Source organism: Lepus europaeus, chromosome 20, assembly GCF_033115175.1.
Source record: "Lepus europaeus isolate LE1 chromosome 20, mLepTim1.pri, whole genome shotgun sequence".
NCBI lineage: Eukaryota > Metazoa > Chordata > Mammalia > Lagomorpha > Leporidae > Lepus > Lepus europaeus.
In genome coordinates this window covers 5,975,703-6,003,472 of record NC_084846.1, presented here as the reverse complement: position 1 = coordinate 6,003,472, position 27,770 = coordinate 5,975,703, and the positions used below count along the sequence as shown (strand labels likewise).

At 62.3% G+C, this 27,770-nt stretch overlaps 1 protein-coding gene across 1 annotated transcript; it reads right to left on the bottom strand.

The window, feature by feature from the left end:
- Window positions 1-213: 213 nt before the first annotated feature.
- PBX4 (PBX homeobox 4) lies at window positions 214-26,259 on the bottom strand. Its single transcript, XM_062179434.1, has 11 exons — window positions 26,156-26,259; window positions 21,584-21,657; window positions 8,023-8,228; window positions 7,611-7,801; window positions 7,385-7,520; window positions 4,877-5,012; window positions 4,677-4,786; window positions 4,553-4,611; window positions 4,180-4,290; window positions 3,899-4,076; window positions 214-330 (listed from the first exon to the last, which is right to left on the bottom strand). Exons 1-11 carry the CDS (start codon window positions 26,257-26,259, stop codon window positions 214-216), a joined length of 1,422 nt encoding a protein of 473 aa, XP_062035418.1.
- Between the last annotated feature and the right edge of the window lie 1,511 nt (window positions 26,260-27,770).

The following is a 27,770-nucleotide window of genomic DNA, read 5'->3' as shown; positions in this document are numbered from 1 at the left end:
GCCGGGGTCTCCGAAGTCCCGGCCCATCTTCCAGGGCGGCTCGGAATCCTGATCCCTTTCCTGCTGACGCAGCCCCGGGGGGTGCCAAACCTCAGGTATGTCCCCGGGCCGCCTGGCGGGGAGGCAGGGGAGGCCCTGGCAGGACTCAGCCCTTCCCTGGGCCTCGGCTCCCCCCTCGCCCCAGCTGCAGTCAGAGTTTGCCTGGCGGAGCGCTCAGCACAGCGCCAGCAGGCCGGGCGGGGGCGGGGGCGGGGGCTCCCGGCCCGGCAGGGACTCTTGGTCAAGGGCCCGGCTCCTGCCGCTCTGCCGGCCTCGTAAAGACGCCGCTGTCTGCGGGGAGCTGGCGGGGCTGCCTGTCCCAGGGCCAGGCGCTGGGAGGAGGACACACACACACACACACACACACGAGATGGCTACACGCGCATCTGTGGCCACATAGGTGCTCACTCACCCACCAGCAGTCCCAGGACTGGGTGCAGGCCGCTCAGTGTGTGGGGTCGGAAACAGGGGGCCGGGGCCTCTGGGAGCAGGGCTCAGGGAAGGCTTCCTGGAGGAGGCAGGGGCTTGGCAGGGTGGACAGAAGTCCGCCGGGGCAGCCTCGCATGTCCTGAAGCCTTGAGCCTGGGTTTCTAGGGGTTGCTTTAGACGGACCCCAACTCGGGGACCTGGGTCAGAGGGGGGCATCACCAGACACAGCTGGGAGGGCCAGGCGGGCTCGGGTGTTCCAGGCACCTGCTGGCGAGCTCTGGTGACCCCCGTGCCACACCGCGGACACGGAGGTCGGGAGGGAGGCAGGGCTGTTTACGCGCCGCGGGGCCGCTGACCTGCAGCCGTGGCCGCTGACCCGGTCACGAGCGCACGCTCGGGTCTCCGGCCAGAACACTAAAGCTCCAATAAGCCAGCTTGGCGAGGGTTCCGGCCAGGGGCTCCCCCGCCCCGTTAGTGTCTGTGAGGGGCTTTGATGGGGGCGGGGACCAGGCGGACAGATGTCTGCCTGCAGGTCTGGGGGGAGGCAGGGGGGGACCCTGGCCTCGGCCTCTGCCTGCCGCCTGGCCCAGCAGCACAAACACTTGGAGATGGCCGCCCCAGTGGAATCTGGTTGTGGTCAGGCCGTGGCTGAAGAAGCCGCTGGAAAAACACGCAGCCCATGGGGCCAGGCCCAGCTTACGTTTCACAGGGTGGCAGTGGCCGGGCATGCAGGAATGCCTCCCTGGGACATGGCCACTGTGCCGTGCCACCCCCAGCCCTGGTCAGGCGGTGACTCACCTCCCTGTGTGTGCTTGGGGTCAGGCCCCCTGGCACAACTGCTGTGGAAGGCCCCTGGCCTGCGTGCATGCCCCTGGCGATGGGGAGCTCACCCCCTCCAGGCGGCCAGGGGCCTGTGGCTGGGCCTGGTCCCCCCAGGAGGCTCTGGCTCCCGTGGCCACGGGGAGGGGAGGCCGGGGCAGCTGAGCGGGGAGCCCCCTGCACCCCCCAGGGCCCGGTCCCCTCAGGCCACTTGGGACCAGTGCGTCCCAAACGGACCAAGCGCCCCACTGCTGCTTGCCTGGCATCCCCATCTGCTCCAGCCCTGAGGGGCAGGCGGGGCAGGAGGGTTCAACATGCATTGGGCACCCCGTGAGGCCCCTCCTCCCTCCTACGCCACCGCAGGGACCTAGGGAACCTCGTTCTCCTGACGGCGGCGGCCCCTGGTGGCCACCGCAGGAACTGCAGGCTGGTTGCTCCCCAAGTCCCTCGGTCTGTTCCCTGGGCACAGCCCCCGCCGGGTCACCATGGAAACCTCTAAGAGCCAAAACCAGCTCAGGCCAGATCCCCGACCCGAGGGCGAACCCGACGTGACCTCTGGTCTCCTCCAGTTGTCACCCCCAGTGACGCGCGGGGCTCTGAGCTGGGTGCTCCAGGCAGCCGCACCCCCACCCCGCGGCCTTTGCCCCGGTGTTGAGTTCTGACCCCCAAGGCCTGGGTCGGGCTCCACTTCCTCGCCAGGGTCTGGGGGCCTCCCAGCCTTCTCCAGGGCTCTGGTGGGCTGGCCCTTCAAGCGCCGCCTGGAATCACCAGACTGGGCATGGATCTCACCAGGCACTCACGGAGGGGCTCTAGAAACTTCTACCTTGAAACTGTCTAAGGGGAGGACCTTGAAACTGCCGCTGCATCCCTCACTTGGGCCTGGACACACCTGTGACCTGGGCACCACGCGAGAAGCTGACAACTCCCCTTTCCAGAACGACACGCATAGCTGAAGCCGCAGGTGCAAGGGGAGGAGTTACGGGTGAGGGGCGGGGCCAGATGAGAGGCGGGGCCAGGTGGAGGGAGGAGGCTGAGGATGTGGGACAGGGCTGAGGTCCCAGAGAGGGTGGGGCCAGCTGAGGGGCGGGGCCCAGGGCTGAGCCACGTGGCCGTCGGGTTCCCTTGCTGGCCGAGGTTGGCCAGGGCCTGGCTCGCGGCTTCCGGCCAGTATGGGACATGGAACGCGGGTGGGCGGCGAGGGAGACGCCCTCAGACAGACCTGGAGGGCGGGAGGGAACAGGACGAGGAGGGCAGGGCAGCAGGGCAGGACACAAGCACTCCGGATCCCACTGGTGCTGTAAGAGCGCCTGCTGCAGGCCCTTGGGGAAGGGGCGGGGACGTGGGGCCCCGGGGGGATGTCCAGCCTCATGGGGCTGTCGGCTGCCACCAGGTGTTCCTGCTGTGACCGGGACGTCTGGGCACCGGAGTCACTGAGGGCCTGCCAGGGCCCCAGGGGTGCGGGGAGTCCAGTGCTGGCGAGGTGCCTGCCTTGTGCCTCAGTTTCCCCAACTGTCCGGTCCAGGGAGGAGTATGAGAACAGCACTAGCTCCCCCCTCCAGCTGTCCCCCAACTTGCTGTGGTGTCTGACTGGCCAGGCTCCCTAACTTCTGGCTCGTGACAGAGAGGGAAGACCTTCCGTCTGCTCGCTCACTCCCCAAATGCCCGCAGCAGCCAAGGAGCCAGGAGCTCCATCCGGGTCTCCCCCATGGGTGGCAGGGACCCAAGGATTGGAGCCGTCACCTGCTGCCCCCCAGGCTGCGCGTGAGCAGGGAGCTGAGCTGGGACGCAAACCCAGGCCCTCTGACATGGGATGCAGGGGTCCCAGGCCAAGGTTTAACCCACTGTGCCACAAAGCCCAGCCCCCAAGCGGTATCTTAACTGCCGCACCAAACGCCCCCCTCCCAGGCCCTGTCTCCTGCCTGCCTTTGAACTCTTCCTGCCCTCAGAAACAGCAGGGCACCACCTGCGAGGTCCCCAGACCACCTGCTGCCCCAGGCCCTGGCCTGACCGGCGGCCCAGAGTCCCAGTCTGGGAGACCAGAGGCAGGGCCAAGCCCCTCGTCTGCACCCCCTACAGGCCCAGGCCCAGGCGCCCCATCAGCCCAGCCAACTCCCTGCCCCGAGGGGCTGAAGCCACAGGGCACCCAGCTGGGCTGAGCTGGGGCTGAGGCCACAGCGACAGGGGTCAGAGTCCTCCCAACGGCCTGGCCCTGCCCACGCCGCTCTGAGAGTGCCAAGGCCTGCAGAGCCGTGAGAGGAGATGGGGACGGGCAGGACGCACGCTTGGGGCATTTATCGACTTCCGGATTTTCCAACTGAAACCAGACCCGAAATGCCCAACGGAGCAAAACAGCACAAAGACAGACAACGGGGCCACTCCCAGGACCCCTCGCTCAGGATGGGCCTCCGAGCCCTGCGGAGCGGAACCCCAGAGACCACAGGCGCCCCCGAGGCCGCTGTCACCCGAGACGGATCTGTCATGAGCGGACCAGGAGATAAGTCAACCGCTTTAATGGGAACCCGTGTGCCAAGGCCCCGGCCCAGGCGGTTCCAGCCTGACCATAGAAATCGCCGCTGGAAACCAGCGGGCAGGCGAAACGCCCCACCCGCACCCATCCCGTGGCTGGCGGGCGCGTGGGGGCCACATCCCGATGCCCTGGGCCTCTGAGGTCGCCGTCTGCGCGCTCACGGGGGCTTGGGGGGGGGGGTGGCCCTGTCTTGCTCGTCCCCACACTCAGATGGATGCTCCAGCGCTGGAGGTGGGCGACGGCGGGGGGCCGGCCCCCTGCCCTGCAGACAGAGACGGTCAGAGGGGGCGGCGGGGGAGGCTGCCCAGCGTCCAGCCATCAGCCCGATGGCTCCCGCTGCGCCACAGGCCCAGTGTCAGGCCCACCCTGGGGAAGGCGCCAGGGCCACCGCTCTGAGAGCAGTGACCAGGCGCTCTGGCCTCGGTGGTGGGCCTGAGTTCCGGAGAGGAGGGGAGCGCCCAGGGTGGCCCTGTGGGCTGTGAGGGGCAGGGTGTGGGCGCAGGCAGGGGGCCCGCACGGCCATGTGGGGTCCCGGAGTCTCACTCAGGGCAGGGCCAGGCGGCCCCCGTGCCCTCCGCCCTGCCGGGTGGCTGTGCCCATGCAGCCCAGACCGCACCCGCAGGTGTCCACTCTGAGCTCCCAGGGGCGGGGAAGACCAGAAGGGAGCCGCAGGGAAGGCGAGCCCCTCCCCAGTCTTTCCCCGGGGAGGAGCCCAACTTTCCTCCTGGCCGCCCCTACCCCGGGGACCCACACAGCCTCTTCTGGGGCACGGCGCCCCCACCCCCGGCGCCGTCATCCTGCGGACGTGTGGGGGCAGGGCAGACTGCAGTGAGCACGGTGTGGACCCCACGGCCGCTCTCACCTGGGACTGCAGGCAAGCGCCCCCTGGAGGCGGCTGGAGGGAGGCCAGCGTCCGCAGGCTCAGAAACACGTCTCCAGCGCTGGCCAGCAGTGGGAAGGGGGCAGGGGGAGCTGGAGGGGGTGGGGGCCACAGGGGGAGCCCGGGTCAGCAGGGGAAGAGAAACCTTGCGGCTGGGGCGGAGCGGAGGAGCGCTCACTCACCGGGGCCGGGCAGCGGCGGGACCCCGACGTCGGGGGCGTCCGGGGCTGCTCTCCCGGCGTACGTGGCGGCCTCCTCCTGGAACTTGCTCGTGTTCTTTTTATAGCGGATCCTCTTGTTGCCGAACCAGTTGGAGACCTGAGGACACACGGGGGGGGGGGGGGGAGCTGCAGGGCAGAGCTGTCCCGGGTGCCACGCCCCACGCCCACCCCACGCCCACGGGCACGCGCTGGTGACTGAACCTAGGACCCGGGAGACGTCTGCTGGAGGACACCCTGGAGGTGGCGTCTCACAGGAGAGCCGTGACCCGCGCACTCTGAATTCCTTCTGGAACCTTCTAGATTCATCTGGGAAACGCGACAGCCAGGGACACGGGCAGCGTCTTGGACCCAGCGACCCCACTTCTGGGAGTTCGGCAGGAAGGCGCGGGCACGGAGCCCTGCAGGGTCCCTGGGGGGGGCGCTGTAGCCTCAGCGAGAGGAGGGAGGATGGCAGCCGAGCCCTGGCCTGACCCCAGCCAGGCGGCGGCGATGACGGGGACCCTGCCCACGGGCCTGAGCCCCAGCGCGAGCCAGTGCCTCGCCATGCCCAACTGGACACCGCCGTGTCCCGAGGGCGGGGACACGCGCACGGATGCAGCAGCTCAGTGGCCGCAGGGCCACACCCACCACTGCTCCTTTAAAAACGCTTTGTTCCTCTGGGGGGGGGGGTGCGGCGGACGCCCGCACCCCGCATCGGAGCCAGGACCCCGGCTCAAGTCCTGGCTCCGCTGCCAGCGCCAGCGCCCTGCTCATGCGCGCCCCAGGGGGCAGCAGTGCGGGCTCAGGGGCTGGGGTCCCCGCGGCCCACGGGGGAGACCCCGGTGAAGCTCTTGGCGTTTGCGGAATGAGCCAGCAGTTGGGGGACTCCTCTAAAGACTTTTTAAAAGCTTTTCGCTAATGATTTTAGTTTCTCCGGCGGCCTGTCGCGGCAGCCAGGACAAGAACATCTCGGGTGCCTGGGCTGCCTGCTCCACCCCAACCTCCCACCACCTGAAGGGGCCTCCTGCTGACCCAGCCTGGGGTGGGCCCTTGGCCTCCACTTATCTGTACGGAATGTTCCAGAACCCGCAGAGCTAAGCCTGCCAACACTCTCCCATGCGAGTTCGCTCGCAGAGGGACGAGCAGCAAACCCGGCGTGGGTGAGCGCCGGGGCCCCTGGGCACACGCCTCGCTCTGGGCCTCCTCTCTGCCCCCCTCTCTCTTGGGCCTCCTCAGCCTGAGCTGCAGCCAGTCCTGTCCTGTCCCTTGCGGGGCCGGCGCTGTGGCGTGGCAGGTAAGCCTCCACCTGCGATGCCGGCATCCCATAGGGCACCAGTTCCAGTCCCGGCTGCTCCAGCTCCCTGCCAATGTGCCTGGGCAAGCAGGGGAAGATGGCCCGAGTGCTGGGATACCTGCACCCACGGGGCGGCCCGGAAGAAGCTCCTGGCTTCGGTGTGGCCCAGGCCTGGCCGTGGTGGTCATTTGGGGAGTGAACCAGCAGATGGAAGACCTCTGTGTCTCCCCAAGTCCCTGCCGCTCCCTGTCTCTGTAACTCTTTTAAATAAAAAAATATATATTAAAAAAAAAAAACCTCCCTTGCCTGAAGGGAATGGCCCCTCCCTCAAATGGTTCCTGGTGAGACCCTCACAGCCTGAAGAACAGCTGGGCCCAAATTCAGGACCCTCCCCTTCAATCGTGTCCCCCCCCCCCCCCCCCGAGAGCGTCCCGAGCCCTGGTGGACCCAGTCAGAGAGGAGTCCGGCACAGAGCTCCACTGCTGGGCGCGCTCATGCCCAAGGCACACAGGGGGCGGCCCAGGGATGGGGACGGGGCCACCATGTGCCCCCAGCCACACAGGGGGCACACAGGGACGGGCTCTTGTGTGCACCCAGCCTCAGAGGGGACAGGGCCACCGTGTGCACCCAGCTCCCACAGGGCGCACGGGGCGGGGCCCTGACAACGCACAGGCCCAGCTCCCTGCAGGGGGCGGCACAGGGAAGGGATGGGGCCACCGTGTGCACCCAACTCCCTGCAGGGGGCGGCACGGGGCTGGGCTGCCGTGTGCACTGAGCCACACAGGGGGCGGCACAGGGACAGGGCCCTGACAACGCACAGCCCGGCAGCCTCCCCTTAGGCCCCAGCCTGGCTTCTGAGGACCCCAGAGCAGCCCAGGCGAGCGGCACCCCTGCTGCCCGTGTGACCCCGGGGGCTCCTGGGGGCTTGGCCTGGGCTGGTGGCCACCTGTGGCAGTGAAGGCGGGGACAACTGGGGACTGAACCGGCAGATGGAAGCCCTCTCTCGGCTGCCCAAATGATAAAACAAACAAACAAACCTTAATGTTTCTTGACCTCTTGGCCACCCGCCAGGGAAGAGAGGGCCCGCGTGTACCCCACGCTCAGGGTGTGGACCCCCGCCCTGCCGACGTGAGCCTCCTCCTGGGACTTAACCTGGCACCCCCGCGGGGCCCCGGAGGCCGGCGGGAGGCGGTCACCTGGGAGACGGTGATGCCGCCCTTCCTGGCCAGCTCCTCCTTGGCCTCCTCGCTGGGGTACGGGCTGCTTAGGTGGGAGTAGAAGTACTCGTTCAGCACCCCCGTCGCCCACTTGCTGAAGTTGCGCCGCTTCCGCCTGCAAGGACAGACCCCCGGCGGTGGGCCCTGCTCGCGGCCCCTCTCCCCAGACCTCCCCGGGAGGACGCGCGAGGCCGGCGGCCCGGACCTGGCATCCAGGAACCGCGAGCGCAGGGTCATCACGGCCTCGCAGGTGCTCTGCTTCAGCTGCGTCTGGATGGCGCGGAACCTGCCCCGGATGACGCCCACCATGCGCCCCACCTCCAGGGCGGACACGGGCCTCATCCTGCCCTGCTCCCGGAGCAGGTGGGTGACGTGCGTGGTGAACTCGCCGCAGGCCTGGGGTGGGCACACATGCAAGCCAGCCTGTGACCCGGCAGCAGGGGACAGCGCAGGCCCCGGCCCCCCCCCCCGCCCCGCCCCGCCAGCTGGCACACAGACTGGCTTTGAGCGGGCGCGCGTCCTCCCCTGTCCACACCGCAGAAGGCGGGTGTGTGCAGGGCGAGACTTTCTGTGAGAATCGCGTCCACGCCAGAGGGTGGCTTCCACGCAGAGATCACCTGTTCATATTTCTCTAGCTCTGAGTGGTACATCTGCCGGATCTGGGCCAGCTGGGCCCTGTAGTCCAAGTGCTCAGCGCGACCGCCGTTCGGACAGCCACCGGGGGCCGCCGCGCCGGCCACGCCCTCGGCCAGCAGCATGCTATCCAGCTGCAGGAGCTGGGCGCCGGGGGGCTCCTCTTCCTGGGGGCCGCAGATGCTCACCACTGCAGAGGGGAGACCGGGACAGACCAGGACGCGCTGCTGGCACGGCCATGGAGACACGGCACAGCCGCGGCGCTGGGCTCTTGGCACAGTTCGCATGGAACGCTTTAGGCAAAGGACACTTGGCTTCCTGGCTAAACTTGGTAGCAGATACGGAATGACGCGCTCTGACGGTGTGCACTGGGCAGGGCTGGGGAGGCGTGAACCGGAGCCAAGCTTCTGCCCTCACTGGGGAGGAGGGCACAACCCAGGCGCTGGCACGCACATAAAGGCAGGCAGCAGAGCCCGGCGTCCGGGGCGGGGCCCTCCTATCGTGCGTGCGTGCGTGTGTGTGTGTGTGTGTACTGGGGTGTGGGGTGGCGTCAGAGCGGGTGGGAGCTGTGGCTCAGTGCAATAAATCACCTGTTAGGACCCCTGCACCCCACACCACAGTGTCTGAGTTAGTCCAGGCTCCACACTGTTTTTTTAATTTATTTATTTGAAAGTCAGAGTTACAGGGAGATAAGGAGGGAGGGACAGAGAGAGAGAGAGGTCTTCCATTTGCTAGTTCACTCCCCAAATGGCCAGGGCTGGACCAGGCAGAAGCCAGAGCCGGGAGCTTCTTCCGGGTCTCCCACATGGGTGCAGGGGCCCAGGCACTTGGGCCGTCCTCCACTGCTTCCCCAGGTGCATTAGTACGGAGCTGGATTGGAAGTGGAGCAGCTGCGACTCGAACCTGCGCCCACAGGGGATGCCGGCGTCACAGGCGGCAGCTTAATCCACTAGGCCACAGCACAGGCCCCCCAGGCTCCACTTCTGAGGCAGCTCCCTGCTAATGCACCCTGGGGAAACAGCAGGCGATGGCCCAGGTGCTGAGTGCCTGCCACCCACACGGGAGACCCGGATGGAGCTCCTGGCTCCTGTCGTCGGCCTGGCCCGGGCCTGGCTGTCGCGGGCATCTGGGGACTGAACCAGTGGGTAGATCTCTCTGTCATTCTGCCTTTCAAATAAAAGGGAAAGAAAGAAACTTGGAAAAGCTGAGGAGCTAATGCTGGCCCAATGAAAATGGCAAAACACCGTCCCTCAGCGCGGGCTACCTCTGGCAAAGCCTATGCGTACTGCGAGGACGTGAGGAGAGGCAGAGGGAGGGACAGAGCGCACAGACGGACGGACAGACGGAGACCAGTCGCTGCCTGGAAACAGGCGGGAAAGAGACACCAACAAAGGGGCGGAGCTTTGCTGTAGCTGCTGGGCCAGAGGTGCCTGCTTCCCACAGGCTGCCTGTGACCGGGCCTGTGCCCACCCTGCCCCCCGCTGTGAACAAGGAACAGGACACAGGACACAGGGCCCCGCGTGCGCTGAGAAAACTCAGAGCCCACATTCCCCCAGCGACCTCCAAACACGCCTGGGGCGGCCCCAACCCCGCAGCAGCTTCTCTGATTCTGTGCACCTCTTCTCTCTCTTTTTTTTCCCTAAAAAGACTGATTTAAAGACACCTCCATCTGCTGGTTCACTCCCCAAATGGCAGCAACAGCAGGGATGGACCAGGCCGTAGCCAGGAGCTGGGAACTCCATCCAGGTCTCCCATGTGGGTGGCAGGGGCCCAAGGACTTGGGCCAGCTTCTGCTATTTTCCCAGGCTGTAGCAGAGGGCTGGATCCGAAGCAGAGCAGCCAGGACTCGAACTGGTGCCCGTACGGGATGCCGGCGCTGCAGGCAGAGGCTGAACCTACCACGCCACAGTGCTGACCCCTTCCTGACCGCCCCCCACGGGGCCCTGCACAGCCTCGGCCCTGTCCCTGGGATGGGCCCGGCAGCTCCTCCTTACGTGTCTGCCGCTGGACTGGGCATCAGGACCGGGCTGAGACCACCCAGGGGCCAGCGCACAGACCCGGGTGTGGGAGGGGCCTCCGCCACCTCTCCGGGTACAAGTCCGGCTGAGTGAGGGACGCAGCCGCGTTAGCCCCTGTGTGTGTGCGTGGGGGGGCAGGCTGCTGCAGGGCGCGCGGCGCTCTTTTGTGAGTTTATTTTTTAAGGATTACTTGTCTATTTGAAAGGCAGAGAGGGGAGGGGGATGTCTTTCATCTGCTGGTTCACTTACCAAAGGCTGGGGCTGGGCCAGGCTGAACCCGGGAGCAGCCCGGGACTCCACCTGGGCCTCCCTCGTGGGTGGCCGGGACTCAGGCACCGGGGCCGTCACTGCCGCCTCCCAGGCACATTTGCGGGAAGCTGGATGGGAAGAGGAACGGCCGGGACTCGGCCCGGTGCTCCAGGGTGGGATGCCGGTGTCGCAAGCCGAAGCTTCCCCTGCTGCGCCACCACTCGGCGCCCCCTTACTGACTTGTCAACCCAACAGCAAGCATCTCAGAGCCCGTCGAGAGCCGAGTACCACACTAGGTGCCGAGGAGTCTTTAAAACACCAGAGAACACTGGCTGGCGCCGCAGCTCACTAGGCTAATCCTCCACCTGCAGCGCCGCCACCCCGGGTTCTAGTCCCAGTCACGGCGCCGGATTCTGTCCCAGCTGCTCCTCTTCCAGTCTAGCTCTCTGCTGTGGCCCGGGAAGGCAGTGGAGGATGGCCCAAGTGCTTGGGCCCTGCACCCCATGGGAGACCAGGAGGAAGCACCTGGCTCCTGGCTTCGGATCAGCGCAGCACCGGCCGTAGGGACCAACAGAAGGAAGACCTTTCTCTCTGTCTCTCTCTCACTGTCTAACTCTGCCTGTCAAAACAAAACAAAAACAACAATAACAACAACAAAGAAAACCACCAGAGAACAATAGGACTTACTATTATTCCCCAATCAAATCTCTCTTCACAAGAACACCCGCCCCTGTCTCTCGGCCTCCAGGGACAGGGGCTTCCCGACACTGGTCTCCACGCCCCCGTTCCGAGAACTGACACCCGCGCTCAGAGATGTCCTCCCTGGACGTACGCGGTGGTCACCCATGAGCAGCACGCCGTGGACGCCAGGAGAGGCAACCTAAGTGTAAGAGGAAAAGTCACCCAGGAAAACCCTGTGCCTCGGTCACCATCATCAGTCCCTGGTGGGGACGCTGCTGACCCAGGGGCGAGGGCTTGGACTTGACCGGAGCTGTGTGCCAAGTGCAGCGTGGGCCCCCCAGCTGCTCCATGCACGCGGCACGCAGCGCCCTCAGCCTGCTCCCCAAGCGCAGTCCCTGGCCTGATCACGGTCATTAGTCTGCTCTGTTGTTACCATTAATTACAGCAAGCTCTCTTCCAGCAAAACACTCCAGAGTATCCCAGGGGTGCCCCCGAATTCTCCCGGGGCTCTCCATTAGCCACGGGGACCAGGGGCTGAGCACAGAGACCCCGCCTGCCACTCGGGGGGAACCAGGATGTAGAACACAGCCGCCCCGCACCCCCACTCCCTACTTATCTGGGTGATAAAACCTCCGTAAACCAAACCACAACCTGGAACAGAAGCCAGCCGGCAACGCGCTGTGCTTTGTAGAGGGCTGCTGTGACGGGGCATTGGGTGGCAGTTAGGTTCACCGGCGTCAGGAGGGTGTGGCCCCCACCCAGCAGGACTGGCGTCTCCCTAGGCAGAGACACAGGGGGCGCCACGGTAGGCCCTCAGAGAGAAGTCGCCGGCCAGCACCTCCGGCCGAGCTTGGCGGCCGCTGGAGCTGGGAGCGGCCCGCTTCCGAGGGCAGCCTGAGCAGGCTGACAGAGCAGCGCACCCGGAGGGTTCCCGCAGAGCTCAGGGGTGACATCCGCCCCCGCCCAGGGGAGGCACTGCGGGGCAGCTCCCCCCAGGCTGACCTGGGGGGTGGGAGCCTCACCCTCCTGGGAGGAAGCCTGTTGAACCCCGGGGTTTGGCGCCAGAGACGTCCGACACCCAGACAAGCCCCTGGCGTCACCCACAAACCCGTCATCCTGAGCACCAGTGAGCCCCAGACCCAAGCTCTAGGGCTCCTCCGAGCTGGTGTGGAACCATCTCCCTGGCACACGTGCGCCGGGGCTGCTGCCCTGTGCGTCACCCACTGTTGGCGCTGGGCTGGACGGCACCACCCAGGCCAGGCCAAGGCTCGCTGGGGCATCCCAGGAGGGGCCACACAGCCGGGGCCGGATCACGGACGGGAGCGAACCACGCCCGTGGGAGACCTGTGAGGTGGGCGTCACATGCCATTCCCAGGACGAGGTGACCGGCAGGGGGCGCGTCCCTCCCTGGTGCAAGTGCGAGGCGAGGACACGGGAACAGGTGCGGGGCTCTGAGGAGGGGGCAGCCCCAGCAGGAGGCCCTGGGAGCTGGGTACTCGGGCGAGAGCTGAGCAGGGCTCACCAACCACAACCCTGCCCCTCCTCCTTTCGCATCTCTCCTGCTCGCCCGCCGGGTCACCCCACTGCCTCTTCCCGCCCTCAGCGCCAGCCTGGCTCTCCAGGGCCTGGGCGCTCACGCCTCAGAGCGAGGCTTTCCTGTCAGACAGCTCCCCTGCCACCCTAGCGGCCACCGCAGGGCGCACGGCTGCCTGTACTGTCCTGCTCTTGGCCACCTCCCCGTCTCCTGTGCTAAAACACCTTTCTCTGGGGGCCAGTGCTGCGGTGTAGGAGGTTAAGCCTCTGTCTGTGGTGCTGGCATCCCAGATGGGTGCCAGTTTGAGTGCTGGCTGCTCCACTTCTTCTTAATATTCATTCATTCATTCATTCATTCACGTATTGGAAAGGCAGAGTTAGAGAATAGCAGAGAGAGCCAGAGAGAGAGGGAGGTCTTCCATCCACTGGTTCACTCCCCAAATGGCTGCAATAGCTGGAGCTGGGCTGATCCAAAGCCAGGAGCCTGGAGCTCCATCCGGGTCTTCCACGCGGGTGCAGGGGCCCAAGGACTTGGGCCATCCTCCACTGCTTTCCTAGGCCATAGCAGAGAGCTGGATCAGAAGAGGAGCAGCCGGGACTCAAACTGGCACCCATCTGGGATGCCAGCACTGACCCCTCTCCCTCTGTCTATAACTCTGCCTCACAAATAAATTAATTAAAAAGAAAGAAAGAGAAACCTCTCCCAGAGGCCACCAGGTGAATGAGCATCACCACATGCTTGGACAGAGAATCCCCCTCCAGTCAAGAGCGGGGCGGGGTCTGGCACAGTGGGGGACACTGGCACCCCGCATCCGAGCCCCCGGCTCTGCTTCCGATTCCAGCTCCCTGCTAATGTGCACCCCGGGAGGCAGCCGGTGATGGTCTAGGAGCTTGGGACACTACCACCCACCCATGCAGGAGACCAAGGTGGAGCTCCCAGCTCCTGGTTTCAGGCCGGCCCAGCCCTGGCTGCTGTGTGTATTTGGGGAGCGAACCAGTGGATGTGAGATCTCCATTTCTTCTCTCTCCCTTTCTATTGTTCTTTTACATAAATATAAAAACAAATCTTTAAAAAAAAAAATCCCTGGCCGGCTCCGCAACTTTCTTAGTTAATCCTCTGCCTGTGGCGCCAGCACCCCAGGGTTCTAGTCCCGGTTGCTCCTCTTCCAGTCCAGCTCTCTGCTGTGGCCCGGGAAGGCAGTGGAGGATAGCCCAAGTGCTTGGGCCCTGCACCCCATGGGAGACCAGGAGAAGCAGCTGGCTCCTGGCTTCGGATCAGTGCAGCACCAGCCGTAGCGGCCACTTGGGGGGTGAACCAATGGAAAAAGGAGGACCTTTCTCTCTGTCACCGTTTAACTCTGCCTGTCAAAAAAAAAAAAAAAATTTCCCATGGGGCCGGTGTCATGACATAGCAGGTAAAGCCACCACCCGTGTTGTCAGCATCCCATGAGCGCCAGTTCAAGTCCCGGCTGCTCCAATTCCAACCCAGCTTCCTAATACACCTGGGAAAGCAGCCAAACATGGACCAAGTGTACCCATGTGGGAGACCCAGATGAGCTTCCAGGCTCCTGGCTTGCGGCCATCTGGGGAGTGAACCTGCGGATGGAAGGTGTGTGTGTGTGTGTGTGTCTCCTTCCCTCTAATACTTTAAATAAAGCCCAGGCCCTCACGGACACTGCGGGAAACCAGCGTGAAGCAGGGCATGGGTGACAGGCCAACAGGACCTTTTCGGCCCAGGACAGATTAGTCACTTTCATGCCATCGCCAAGCGCACTGGTATCTGCCGGTGCCAGGGCGTGCCAGGGAGCGAGTCAGAAAACAAACCAGGAACAAGAGTGCAAGCTAACTGCAGCCAACAGCCAGGCCCCGGGGAGAACTCTCACCCGGCCAGCAGTGCTGCGGGACCGTGCACGCGTGTGTGCGTGCGTGCGTGTGCGTGTACGCGGGCGGATTCTCCCAAACAGCCACAGGGAAATGCGAGTCAGGTTCTGTCTTGGTGCAAAACATCCGACACCCACACACGGTCTTTCATAGTATGTGCTGTCCGTAACCATTTTGAGGACTCTACACTAAGGCCTTAAGCCAAGGCCCGTTCAGAGCCACAGCACCTGCCCAAACGCTTCAGCCCTGGAGCTCCTGCATTTTTTTTTTAATGTTTATTCATTTATTTTTCATCTATTGAAAAGCGGGGGGTGGGGCTGGTTCACTCCCCAAGTGCCCGCAGGAGCCGGGGGCCGGGAGCGCCATCCCTGTACTTCGCGTCACTGCTGCTTCCCAGGGTGCTCATCTGTAGGAAGCCGGACCCAGAGCAGAGCCTCCGGGACTTGACCCAAGCATGATGTGGGTGCACTAAGCGGTGGCTGCACCCCACCACGCCCATCCCAATGCAACAGTTTGAGATATAATTCACGCGCCACACAGTCCACCCAGCCAACTCAAATAATTTGGTGGTTTTTGGTTTATTTCAGGGTTGTGCCGTTTTCGCCATCCTTACAAGGAGAGCCTGTCTCAGCAGCTGCCAGCCACTCGTGTGCTTCCTGTCACCATGGATTCGCCCGTTCAGGGCACTTCCTGCTGACGGGTCATCCAACAGGAGGCCGGCGTGCCCCGCTGCCCTTCCGTGGGGCACCTGTCAGCGCCGTGCTCCTGCTCCCGGCTGAGTGATATTCTAGGACACGCCACACTGTGGGTGCTGGGTTGTGTTCCTCATCTTGGTTTTGTCCGTCTCTATACACCCACCCACCTTTCTGTCCAACACAATTTATGCCATGTTGGAATGTTCTAGACCACATGTGGCTATGCAGTTCTTAAAATGTGGCTAGCGTGGTGGGGAAATGTGCTGGTTAATCAAATGTGGTTTGGGGGCCGGCGCTGTGGCGCAGCAGGTTAAACCCTGCCTGCAGTGCCGGTATCCCATGTGGTGCCAGTTTGAGTCCCAGCTGCTCCACTTCCAATCCAGCTCCCTGCTAATGCCCAGCCCTGGCTGCTGTAGCCATTTGGGGAGTGAGCCAGTGGATGGAAGATCTCACTCTCCCTATCGAACTCTGCCTTTCAAATAAATATTTTTTTTAAATAATCATATGTGGGCCGGCGCCGTGGCTTAACAGGCTAATCCTCCACCTTGCGGCGCCGGCACACCGGGTTCTAGTCCTAGTCAGGGCACCAGATTCTGTCCCGGTTGCTCCTCTTCCAGTCCAGCTCTCTGCTGTGGCCCGGGAAGGCAGTGGAGGATGGCCCAGGTCCTTGGGCCCTGCACCCGCATGGGAGACCAGGAGAAGCACCTGGCTCCTGGCTTCGGATCAGCGAGATGCGCCGGCCGCAGCAGCCATTGGAGGGTGAACCAACGGCAAAAAGGAAGCCCTTTCTCTCTGTCTCTCTCTCACTATCCACTCTACCTGTCAAAAATAATAATAATAATAATAATCACACGTGGTCTTAATTAATTTGAAGATAAACAGCCCCGTAGGTGTGGCCACTGCCTGGAGGAACCATTGCTCTGGACTGCAGGTGCACAGGGGTGACTCAGCTGCTCGGACCCCAAGTCCCACCCTGAGACTGGGGTGCAGGGAAGACACCGGCTCCAGGGGACCCTACCCCGGCCCTCGAGCTCTCCATGGGACTCACCCACAGGGACAGCGAGGCGCCAACCAGGAGGCTGAACCTAGCGACCTCCCATCTACAACAGCAGCCTACCCAACCGGCTGACAAGGACAGGAACCAGGAGTCACTTTCATTGGCAGCCACCAGCAGGACAGGCGAGCACAGGCAGGAAGCACCAGGGTGTTTCCGGAAGTTATCAATCACTTCCATGCACTCGGCAAGCAGCCACCCCCACCACGCAGCACAGCGAGGGTTCCCAGGCCCCAGCACAAGCCCGGCCAGGACGTCTTGATTGTCGGCAATGCAGTAGGCCCAGCATCCACTGAACCAAGACCCAGATGCGGGCTTGTGACCCGCAGAGGGGACAGTCAGGTGCGGGGAGGACAAAGCAGGCTTAGGAACTGCCCAGGACGGGACGGCCAAGGGGCTCTTCAAGGGGCCTCTGGGGCTCAGCATGGCAGGGCTGAGCTGCCTGCCCACCTGCACCCCAGGACCCAGGCCTTCGCACAGGCTGGCCCCGAAGGCCCCCGCGTCCTGCTCTGGGGCCAAGCACCACCGTCTGAATTCAGGCCCCACCTCACTCTCGCTGAGAACGTCCACATGACTGACGGACTGACCTCAATCCAAACACTATTTTTTAAAAAAAATTCACTTATTAACTTGAAAGTGACAGAGATCTCCCATCCGCTGGTTCACTCCCCAATGCCTGCAACAGCCAGGGCTGGGCCAGGCTGAAGCCAGGAGCCAGGAGCCCCCACCACATCTCCACGTGGGTGGCAGGGACCCAAGCACCTGAGCCGTCACCTGCTGCCTCCCAGGTGCCCCAGCAGGGAGCCGGACGGGAAGCTGGACAGGTGGGACTCATCCCGGCACCCTGCAGCACCCCAACGCTCGTCCTGGCCCTGCGGGTTTGTCCTCTTCCGCCAGGGGGCAACGTGAGACACAGGGTTAGCTGGAGAAGCAGCCCCGTCTTCCTAGGACCCCTGCTCTGCGTTGGCTCGCAGGGATCCAGACCGTGCAAGGTTTTCTCTGGGCTGCAAATGGACTATTCCTGGTCACGGGGCCGGGGGAAGGTGGGGCGGCACTGCGGTCTCCCTCACTTCCCTGCCACCACCGGCTAACTTCTCAGAGCACACGGCAGAGCTGTCCCCCTCACCCAGGCCTGGGCCCAAAGTGGGACCCAGCGCGATGCCAACTGCACGTCCACGGACACGCTCAACTTGGCTCTCAAGGAAAGGCTGTGTGGACTCAGACTCCGCAGGTGTCCGAGCGGCCCACAGCCTCTGTCCACAGTCAGGCTTTTCACGGCTGCACGGTGGCTGCCCCGTCCTTGCCCCACCGCACCCCACGTGGGGACAGCTGGGCCGGCAGCAGAAAAGCAGCATTTGTTTCTAAAAGGAGAACCACGGCGCTGTGGCGTAGTGGGTAAAGCTGCCACCTGCAGCGCTGGCATTCCCCCCACCATATGAGTGCTGGTTTGAGCCCCGGCTGCTCCACTTCCCATCCAGCTCTCTGCTGTGGCCTGGGAAAGCAGCAGCAGATGTCCCAAGTCCTTGGGCCCCTGCACCCACATGGGAGACCCGGAGGAAGCTCCTGGGTTTGGCCTGGCCCAGCTCTGGCTGTTGCGGCCATTTGGGGAGTGAACCAGCAGATGGAAGACCTCTCTTTTCTCTGCCTCTCTCTGTAACTCTGCCTTCCAAATAATTTATTATTTATTTATTTATTTATTTATTTATTTTGACAGGCAGAGTGGATAGTGAGAGAGAGACAGACAGAGAGAAAGGTCTTCCTTTGCCGTTGGTTCACCCTCCAATGGCCGCCACGGCCAGCGCATCTCACTGATCCAAAGCCAGGAGCCAGGTGCTTCTCCTGGTCTCCCATGGGGTGCAGGGCCCAAGCACTTGGGCCATCCTCCACTGCCTTCCCGGGCCATAGCAGAGAGCTGGCCTGGAAGAGGGGCAACCAGGATAGAATCCGGCGACCCGACCAGGACTAGAACCCGGTGTGCTGGCGCCGCAAGGCGGAGGATTAGCCTGTTGAGCCACGGCGCCAGCCCCAAATAATTTTTTTTTTAAATCTTAAAAAAATAAACAGAGGCCCAGGCTGAACGTGTGTGACTCATGCTGAGCACCAGCGTCCCGTGAGCCCTGCCTGGGGCTCGCGCTGACACCTTGGCCTGTCCCTGGGAGCCGTAGGCTTCAATCCTCACCTTTCCCCTGGAAGCTGCTGGGTTTGAAGCTGACCGAGCTGCAGTGGCAGCCACACAGGAGATGGGTAGAACAGACATGCCCAGGCTGCACACCCAGGCTCCCAGAAACAGGTTTCTCGCCCTGTCCCGGCAGCCGGCTGGCAGAAAGGAGGTCACCGGGGTGGCAGCTTCCTGAGGCGACAGGTGAGCCAAGTGCCTTTTAAAACTGCTCCCCACGACCCCTGAATTCCGCCTTTTCACTGCTAAATTGTTCCTGTGAGGCGAAAGCCAGATGGGGGGGGGCAGTGGGGAGCCCCCACAGGGCTGCCTCCCAGGGCCGAGGAGGGGCCGGGCAGGGTGTGGCCGGGCTGACTGCCGGGCGGGTCCTGCCTCTGCATGTAGCACTGACACTGTGATCTGTCGCAGGTGACAAATAAACGGGGTCACCATGACCCGATTCCATCACACTCGGCTACAGCCGAGTCTCCAGGGAGGGGAGGGCCAGACACAAACTGGCCACGCCCCCTGCCCGTACTGGGGCCTGCACACGGCTGCTGCAGCACCAGCGGGGAGGGCTACCGGGGCTGGAGGGCAAATCCGCTGACAGCCAAGTCACTTACAGTCTGCGTCCCCGGCAGAGCCTGCCAGCCTCCCCCAAAGCAGACAGGCCCTCAGCATTCACACCCCCAGGAGGGGTCTGCGGGGGCAGGGGTGTCCAGGGAGGGGGACAATCTGGCAATGGGTGCTGCAGGCCAGAAGGGAGCACCCACAGGGATGTCGCGGCGGGAGGGGATGTCAACAGCAGCAGGGGATTAGGGGTGAGGGGGACAGGAAGGAGGGAGCCGATGGGAGACTCGTGACACAAGCAAAGAGCTGCACAGGGGCCCCGCCCGCAGGGAAAGGGATAACGTCTGGGAGAGAGAACACGGGGCTGGCCTCTACGGTAGTCTAGAAATAGATACCGGAAGGAACTTCAATACACGGTGGACCCTCAAACAAGGTGGGGCTTAGAGATGCTTCGTCCTACCTACACAGTCAAAAATCTGCGTGTAGGGCCGGGCGTTCAGCTCGGCTCAGCAGGTAGCCACCACCTAGCACATCTACACCCCATATCCGAGCGTCTGCGTTCAAGACCCAGCTCCACTTCTGATCCCAGCTCCCCGGGAGGCAGCAGGTGATGATCAAGTACCTGGGTCCCCACCACCCATGGCGGAGACCTGGATTGAGATCTGGACTCCCAGCTGTGGCCTGGGTGATACAAGCAGATGGAGGGTGAACCAGGAGATGGGACATCTCTCTCCTCCCTCTTATTCTCTCTCTCTGCCTTGCACATAAAAAAAGAATAAAATTTTAAAATAATTTAATGTGGGGCCAGCACTGTGGCACGGTAGTCTAAGCCTCTGCCCGTGGTGCCAGCATCCCATATGGCTGCCAGTTTGTGTCCCAGCTGCTCCACTTCCGATCCAGTTCTCTGCTTGTGGCCTGGGAAAGCAGTAGAAGATGGCCCGAGTGCTTGGGACCCTGCACCTGTGTGGGAGACCTGGGAGAAGCTCCTGGCTCCTGGCTTCGGATCAGATCGGCTCCGGCTGTTGCAGCATTTGGGGAGTGAACCAGTGGATGCAAGACGTTTCTCTCTGTCTCTCCCTCTGTCTGTAACTCTGCCTCTCTAATAAATAAATGAAATTTTAAAAAATATATTTTACTGGTTAAGGTAGTAAAGTGTATGCTGTTTATTTTCACTACAATTTTAACGGGGGGGGGGGGGTTAAAAAATAAAACACATGTCCTTATAGTGTTTAGGGGAGATGTAAATGCAGGTTTACGGTGGAATTTCTCCCAGCGGCTGGGCATCTACCGCAGCCTTATGTGAACTCACAGTTTTCCACGGGCCTCAGCCACCCTAAGAACTAGCACTGTCCCCAGTCACAGAGGAGGACCGAGGACAGAGAGGTGAGTCCACCCTAAGTACTAGCACTGCCCCCAGTCACAGAGGAGGACCGAGGACAGAGAGGTGAGTCCACCCTAAGTACTAGCACTGTCCCCAGTCACAGAGGAGGACCGAGGACAGAGAGGTGAGTCCACCCTAAGTACTAGCACTGTCCCCAGTCACAGAGGAGGACCGAGGACAGAGAGGTCAGTCACACGACAAGGTCACGCAGAATCCACTGACACTTGGGCCACGTACTGTCAAGTCCACGCCAGTATCACGCCCCAGCAGCCTTCTCAAAGACACAGCGCGTCCCGACACACCACCCTCCCGGTCCACGTGCGGTGCCAGCTCTCAGACACAGCGCGTCCCGGCACACCGCTCTCCCGGTCTACGCATGGTGCACGCTCCCAGGCGACTCAGAACTCCCGTCAGTGACTCAACCAACCCACTCACTCCCAGAAATCCAGTGGTCGCCCTTCCACCAATGAATGACCTTCATGGGGTGGCCGCCGCTCTCATAATGTCTCCAACTTCTTATCAGCCTTGACCACGTGATCGGGGCAGACACCACAACGATGGGGCCTGCGACCAGCACCCCCCACACGCCCAGCTCGATACAGCGAGGACACCTCTCATGCACCATTCCTGTCCTGGACCCTCAGCTTCAGGCTAACCACCAGGAAACAGCAGACAAACTGGACCGAGGGGCAGTTCCAAGGGCATGGAGCACTTCTCGCCCAATGTGTCCAAGCCAGGGGCCGCCACCAGGGGACACCGGCATCCCAAGTCAGAGCGCCAGTTCAAGTCCCGGCTGCTCCGCTTCTGATCCAGCTCCCCGCTAACGCGCCTGGGAAAGCAGCCTGGGAAGATGGCCTGAGTGCAGGGGTCCCTGCCACCCCCGTGGGAGACCCGGATGGAGCTCCTGGCTCCTGGCTCCAGGCTGGCCCAGTTCTGGCTGTTGTGGAATTCGGAGAATGAACCAGTGGCTGGAAGATCTTTCTTTGCCTTTCAAATAAATAAATCTTTTTTAAAACAAAGACTGTCCTCACTCTGCTTTCCTAATCCGGGCCTCTTTTATCTGAGTGCCGTGGCACCTCTGAGGCCTTGCAGGCAGCCGGCAGGTGCGTGTGGGGCGTTTGCTGTCTTTCCTGGATTTCTCCAGTTACAGACGGGGAGGCCAGCGAGCAGACAGAACAGAGCCGGCATGCTGCTGAGGCACAAACCCAGCCTCCCGCTCACCCGGCGCCAGAACGCGCCGTGATGGCAAAACAGCGCCCATCGCCCACGAGGACGAGCGGCGGCCGTGGCCTGGGAAGGACCCCGGAAGCGTCTTCTACGCGGCCTACCTGCCTTTTCCTTGATCTCGCAGAACACGCTGAAGAGAGCTGGCTGCATCCGATGGCAGTTCAGGGCGTGCTTGCTGAAAGGGGTGAGAGCAGCGGGTGAGGAGTGGGAGGCGGGTGGGCCGCCAGGGCGCACACGCCCCATGGGGAGAGACCAGGCCCTTGGAGCCCTCGGGTGCCAGCGCCCTCAGACCGGAAATCATTCACAAGCAAACGGCGTCTGCACTGAGCACGCGCAGACTAGGTTACCTTGTCTTCGCTCTCTGCTCGGTTCCGTATAGCAACTGTGTAGACAGCGCTGCCTATTAGGCATCACCTATCACCTACAGATGGCTTGAACGTATCCGGGGCGAGGGTGGGGCACTAGGGGGCAGCGAGATAATTCACCACCCACAGCAGGATGGCAGAGTTCAGGCCCCAACCCAACTTCTGATCCAGCCTCCTCCCAAGCCCACCCTGGGAGGCAGCAGGGGATGAGCCATCCACAAGGGAGACCCAGAGGGGGTTTCTGGCTCCTGGCTTCAGCCTGTTGTGGGCATTTCAAGAATGTTCTCTGGGACTGGGGTTGTGGCACAGTGGCTTAAGCTACCACCTGTGATGTCAGCAACCCATGTGGGTGCCAGGTTGAGACCCAGCCGCTCCACTTCTCTTTTTTGTTTGTTTAAGATTTATTTTTTATTTATTTGAAAGCAAGAGTTAGAGAAGAGACAGAGAGAGAGAGAGAGTGTGTGTGTGCAAGCTTCCATCTTCAGGTTCACTTCCCAAATGGCTCCAACAGCTGGGAATGGGCCAGGCCAAAGGTAGGAGCCTGGAGCTTCTTCTGGGTCTCCTACATGGGTGCAGAGCCCTAAGTATTTGGGCCATGACCGCTGCCTTCCCAGGAGCATTAGCAGGGAGCTGGATCGAAAGTGGAGCAGCTAGGTCTCGAACCGGTACCCAGACAGGATGCCCGCATTACAGGCGGAGGTTTAACCTGCTCGGCCAGAACCCTGGCAATTGGCTGCTCCACTTCTAATTCAGCTCCTTGCTAACGTGCCCAGGAAAGCAGTGGAAGATGGCCCAAGTGCTCTGGCTCCTGTACCCATGTGGGTGACCTGGATGAAACTCCTGGCTCCTGGCTTTAGCCTGGCCCAGCCCCGACCAATGCAGCCATTTGGGGAGTGAACCAGCAGATGGAAGATCTCTCTCTCTCTCTCTCTCTCTCTGTAATTCCTGCCTTTAAGAAACATTTTTTTTCCTTTTTTTTTTCCTTTTTTTTTTTGCAGAGAGACAGAGAGTTATAGACAGTGAGAGAAAGACAGAGAGATAGGTCTTCCTTTCGTTGGTTCACCCCCCAAATGGCCGCTACGGCCAGCGCTGCGCCGATCTGAAGCCAGGAGCCAGGTGCTTCCTCCTGGTCTCCCATGGGGTGCAGGGCCCAAGCACTTGGGCCATCCTCCACTGCACTCCCGGGCCACAGCAGAGAGCTGGACTGGATGAGGAGCAACCGGGACAGAATCTGGCGCCCTGACCGGGACTAGAACCTGGTGTGCCGGCACCACAAGGGGAGGATTAGCCTAGTGAGCCACGGCACTGGCCTTTTTTTTTTCCCCCTTCTAAGAGTCTTAAAGATTTAGCTCTTACACTTAGGTATTTGGCCTGTTTGAGTTTTACATGTGGCGTGAGGTAAGCGTTCAAGCCCATTCTGCACGTGGAGGTCCATGTATCCCATACCACGTGTGGAAGGAGAGACTGTTCTTTCCCTATTGAAGGTCTCTGAAACCTTGCTGAGAATCAACTGGCCACAGACGTGTGGGCTCCCGGGCCTCCTGCCTGTCCTTAAGTGAACTTCACTGCTTTCAAGCGTTTATTGATTATTTATTGGAAGGTCAGAGTGACACAGATGGGAGAAGAGATGGAGAAAGACACTGATCGTCCACCTGCTGGTTCTCTCCCCAGAGGCCCACAACAGCTGGGGCTGGGCCAGGCTGAAGCCAGGAGCCAGGAGCTCCATCCGGGTCTCCCACGCAGGTGCAGGGGCCCGAGGACCAGCGCCACCACTGCTGCCTCCCGGGAGGCAGGACGCTGGCCTTGAACCCAGGCACTGCAACATGGGCTGTGGGTGGTGGCCCCGTTAACCACAGGAAGGAGCAGAGTTGAGCCTGGACCAAGGGACACGTGAGACCCCTTGACCTAGGCAAGACGAGGCGGCAGAGGTACAGCTGGGTACGAGCAGCCGACACCCAACACACAGGCGGGCGGCACTGGCAGGGCTGAGAACGCAGATGGAGAGGGGCTCGGGCCCCAGCCCAGGAGCAGGGACTTGGAGAGGCCAGCAGCAGGGACAGCTGCGACGGAGGCTGGGACCAAGATGCCGGTGAGAACAGTTTTAGGAGGGCGGCTGAGAGGTCAGGCGGGCCAAGAATCCAGAGGTGACCTGGCGTTGGCAACGCGGAAGTCACAGGAGACTCAGGGGCGGGAGGGAGGGATAGAAGGTGGAGGTGGACAGGAAGTGCCAGCGGCAGCCACAGCTCTTTGATGTCCTGCCCAGGAGGGCAGAGAAACCCAGCAGGTGCCCCAAGGGGGTGTGACCTCATCGTGGGTTATGACGTGTTCACATCCCGGGGCTAGTGAGTTTCCAGAGAGACGATGAACAACCTGCCTGCGACCGTGTTTTCTCCAGGTAAACCAGAGCCCAGGCCCCACCACCCTCCCCTACCTGGTGCTCACACCCCCTGCCCTGCACCACCCCAAGGGGCCAGCCCCGTGGCCCTGAGCCTGTGCAGTCACTTGACTCCCCCGGGGCCCTGTGTGGCAATCACGATGCAAGCCCGGGGCCAGGCCTGCCCGGCACCCCCACCGCCGCCTCCTCACCAACCGGTGGCCGCCTCCCCTGGGAGCTATGACAAACTATCCTGTCAAGGCAGTCGCTGTGTCTGTCACCTCGCCACATCGTCCTCTTTTTAATATTTATTTATTTACTTGAGAGGTAGAGTTACAGACAGAGGTATGGAGAGACAGAGAGAGAGGTCTTCTATCCTCTGGTTCACTCCCCAAGTGGCCGCAATGGCCGGGGCTGGGCCGTTCTGAATCCAGGGGCCAGGGGCTTCTGCTGGGTCTCCTACACAGGTGCAGGGGCCCAAGCACTTGGGCCATCTCCTGCCACTTTCGCTGGCCATTAGCAGGGAGGTGGATCGGAAGTGGAGCAGCCAGGACTCGAACCAGCGCCCATAGGGAAAGTGCCACATGTGCCACAGGCAGATGCTTACCTTACTATGCCACAGTGCTGGCCCCCACCACACCTTATTAATACAACTTCTGGGGGCAGGCATTTGGCCTAGTGGTTAACATGCCCGCCTCCCATATTGCAGTATCTGGATTCAAGTCCCAGCTCTGGCTCTCAACACCCCGTTCCCGCTAACGCATATCGCAAGGGACAGCAGGTGATGGCTAAGGGAGTCGGGTCCCTGCTACCCACGTGGGAGACCTGGATTGGGTTCCTGGCACCAGCCTGACCCAGCCTCAGTCTTTGTGGGCATCTGGGGAAGAGAACTGGAAGATGGGAGCTCTCTACTTCTGTCTCTCAAATATAATATAATGTAATATAATATTTTGGGCCGGTGCCGTGGCTTAACAGGCTAATCCTCCGCCTTGCGGCACCGGCACCCCGGGTTCTAGTCCTGGTCGGGGCGCCGGATTCTATCCCGGTTGCCCCTCTTCCAGGCCAGCTCTCTGCTATGGCCCGGGAGTGCAGTGGAGGATGGCCCAAGTCCTTGGGCCCTGCACCCGCATGGGAGACCGGGAGAAGCGCCTGGCTCCTGGCTTCAGATCAGCGCAATGCGCCGGCCGCAGCGGCCATTGGAGGGTGAACCAACGGCAAAAAGGAAGACCTTTCTCTCTGTCTCTCTCACTAGCCACTCTGCCTGTCAAAAAATAAAATAAAAATAAAAAAATAAAGTAATGTAATATTTTGTAATGTAATGTAATGTATATGTATGTACATTAAATTTCAAACCAGAAGACGTGCTCCCTACCCTTAAGAATTAAACCCCTGGGGTGGACATCGTGATGAACGTCTAAGTCACCACGTGGGCTGCCGGCTTCCATATCAGAGGGCCTGGTTCGAGACTCTACTCCACTTTCCAATCCAGCTTCCCGCAGCAGATGATGACCCAAACACTCGGTCCCTGCCCCCCACGCGGGAGATCTGGATAGCGTTTCCGGCTCCCGGCGATTGCGGGCACTTGGGGGGGGGGGTGAACCAGCAGATGGAGGACTGATCTCTCCCCCCCACCACCACCTTGCCCCCTCTCTCTCTCCCTCTCCATCTCTCCCCCTGTCTCGGCGGCTCCACTTCCAAGCCAGCTCCCTGCGAATGCGCCTGGGAAGCAACCGACAAGCGCTTGGGCCCCCGCCATCCCAGTGGGAGACCCAGATGGAGCTCCCGGCTCCCGCCTGGCCCAGCCCTGGCGGTCGCGGCCATCTGGGGAGTGACCCAGCGTGTGGAAAATCAGTCTCCCTGTCTCTCCGTAACACCCCCTCCAGGCCTCCTCACGACCCCCGGCGTGGCCCCCCACAAACGTCCCGGGCCAGCACCTGGCCTGTGCCTCGTCCAGGCTCTGGTAGGTGACGGCCATGATCTGCTGCAGGACGCCGCTCGTGTCGGGGCGCGGGCCCGGGGGCAGCGGCGCGGCGTCCATGGCGAGCGGGAGCCGGCGGCCGCTGAGGAGAAGCCGCCGGGCTTGGAGCGCGGGCTCGCGGGCGCCTGGGGCAACCGCCGCAGCGCGTGCCTGTGTCCCGCCCCCCGCCGCCGCCGCCAGCCAATCGCCGCTGCGCAAGCTCACCGACACGCCCCCGCTCGCCGCCGCTAACCAACCAGCACCGCGCACCAGCCCCCCGGGACACGCCCCCGAACAGCCCGCCTCAACGGCCCAGGACTCCGCGAGGGTTGCCCCGGCAACGGCCCCGCCCACCTCCTCCCACCAGAGAGGGCGCCGCCTGCTTGGCTTCCTGAGCCCCGCACCCCTAGGACTCCTCAGCTCCTGCCTCTTGCGCACCTCAGAGCCCCGCCTCCTCCTCAGCGCCCCCACATCTCCTCAGAGTCGCAGTCCTCACAGCTCCCCCACTCCTCCTCTAAGCCAAGTCCTCAGCAGCCCCCCGACTCATTTCCAGAAGCCGTGACCCCTCCCCAGGCCCACAGGGCGCCTCACCCAGCTGAGGGTCCCAGGTGCATGCAATGTCAACACTTAAAAAAAAGAAAAAATTCCCACCCCTTTCAATATCCGGTTGACAATGACCTTGCGTACCCATGGAGCCACGTGGTTATGGAATAAATGCAGGCCACCCACTGAGTGCACCCCAGTCGGAAACGAATCCGCACAGATCCGCATTCGGGGCCTCTGGGACTCAGGGCGGCACCACACAAGGACCCCCATGTAAGGGGAGAATGGATTTGATCCTTTGCCAGCGTCATGCACCTGCAGATGGGAGCTCAGTAACGGATGCCCAGCCCCCCAAGCACCTTCAGGGCAGGGCTCATGGCCGGGAATGGGAGAGCCACGCGTGCACACACACACCCACACTCCGTGTGTCAGAGCCACAGGGATGGCGCCCCGCTGAAGGCAACCGGATGCTTGGCCACAGTAACAGGAAGTAATCGAACATGTGGGGGCCGCGGAGAGCCGTGCCCCGTGTGACTAGGTGAGCACGGCACAGGAAGCCTGCTACGTAGGGTCTGCGAGAGAATTGGAGGGAGGCAGGGACTGAAACCTAGAGAAGAGAGATCCCGGGGGGGGGGGGGGGCGCGGGGAACCAGGACTGACCTGAGGGTGCCGGTTAGCATTTGGAACATGCTGACTTAAGAGCAGCCAGCAGGACCGGCGCTGTGGCTCAGGGGGTTAACGCCTTGGCCTGAAGCACCAGCATCCCATATGGGTGCCGGTTCAAGACCCAGCTGTTCCACTTCCGATCCAGCTCTCTGCTATGGGAAAGCAGTGGAGGATGGCCCAAGTCCTTAGGCCCCTGCATCCACGTAGGAGACCTGGAAGAAGCTCCTGGCTCCTGGCTTCGGATCGGTGCAGCTCTGGCCATCGCAGTCAATTGGGGAGTGAACCATCAGATGGGAGTGAAACATCAGATGGAAGATCTCTCCTCTCTCTGTGTAAATCTGAGTTTCAGATAAATAAATCTTATTAATAAGAGCAGCCAGCGT

Bases quoted from the DNA above. Each gene is read 5' to 3' on its own strand.
- PBX4 (XM_062179434.1), bottom strand. From the start codon at position 26,259: ATGGACGCCGCGCCGCTGCCCCCGGGCCCGCGCCCCGACACGAGCGGC. The intron at 5,013-7,384 runs GTGACCGCCTCC...GTGTGTCCTCAG, and splicing joins GCGGCATCACCGTCTCCCAG to GTCTCCAACTGGTTCGGCAA. The intron at 331-3,898 runs GTGCGGGTGGGG...AGCTCCCCGCAG, and splicing joins GCCCGCCAGCCACGGGATGG to ACAGCGGCGTCTTTACGAGG.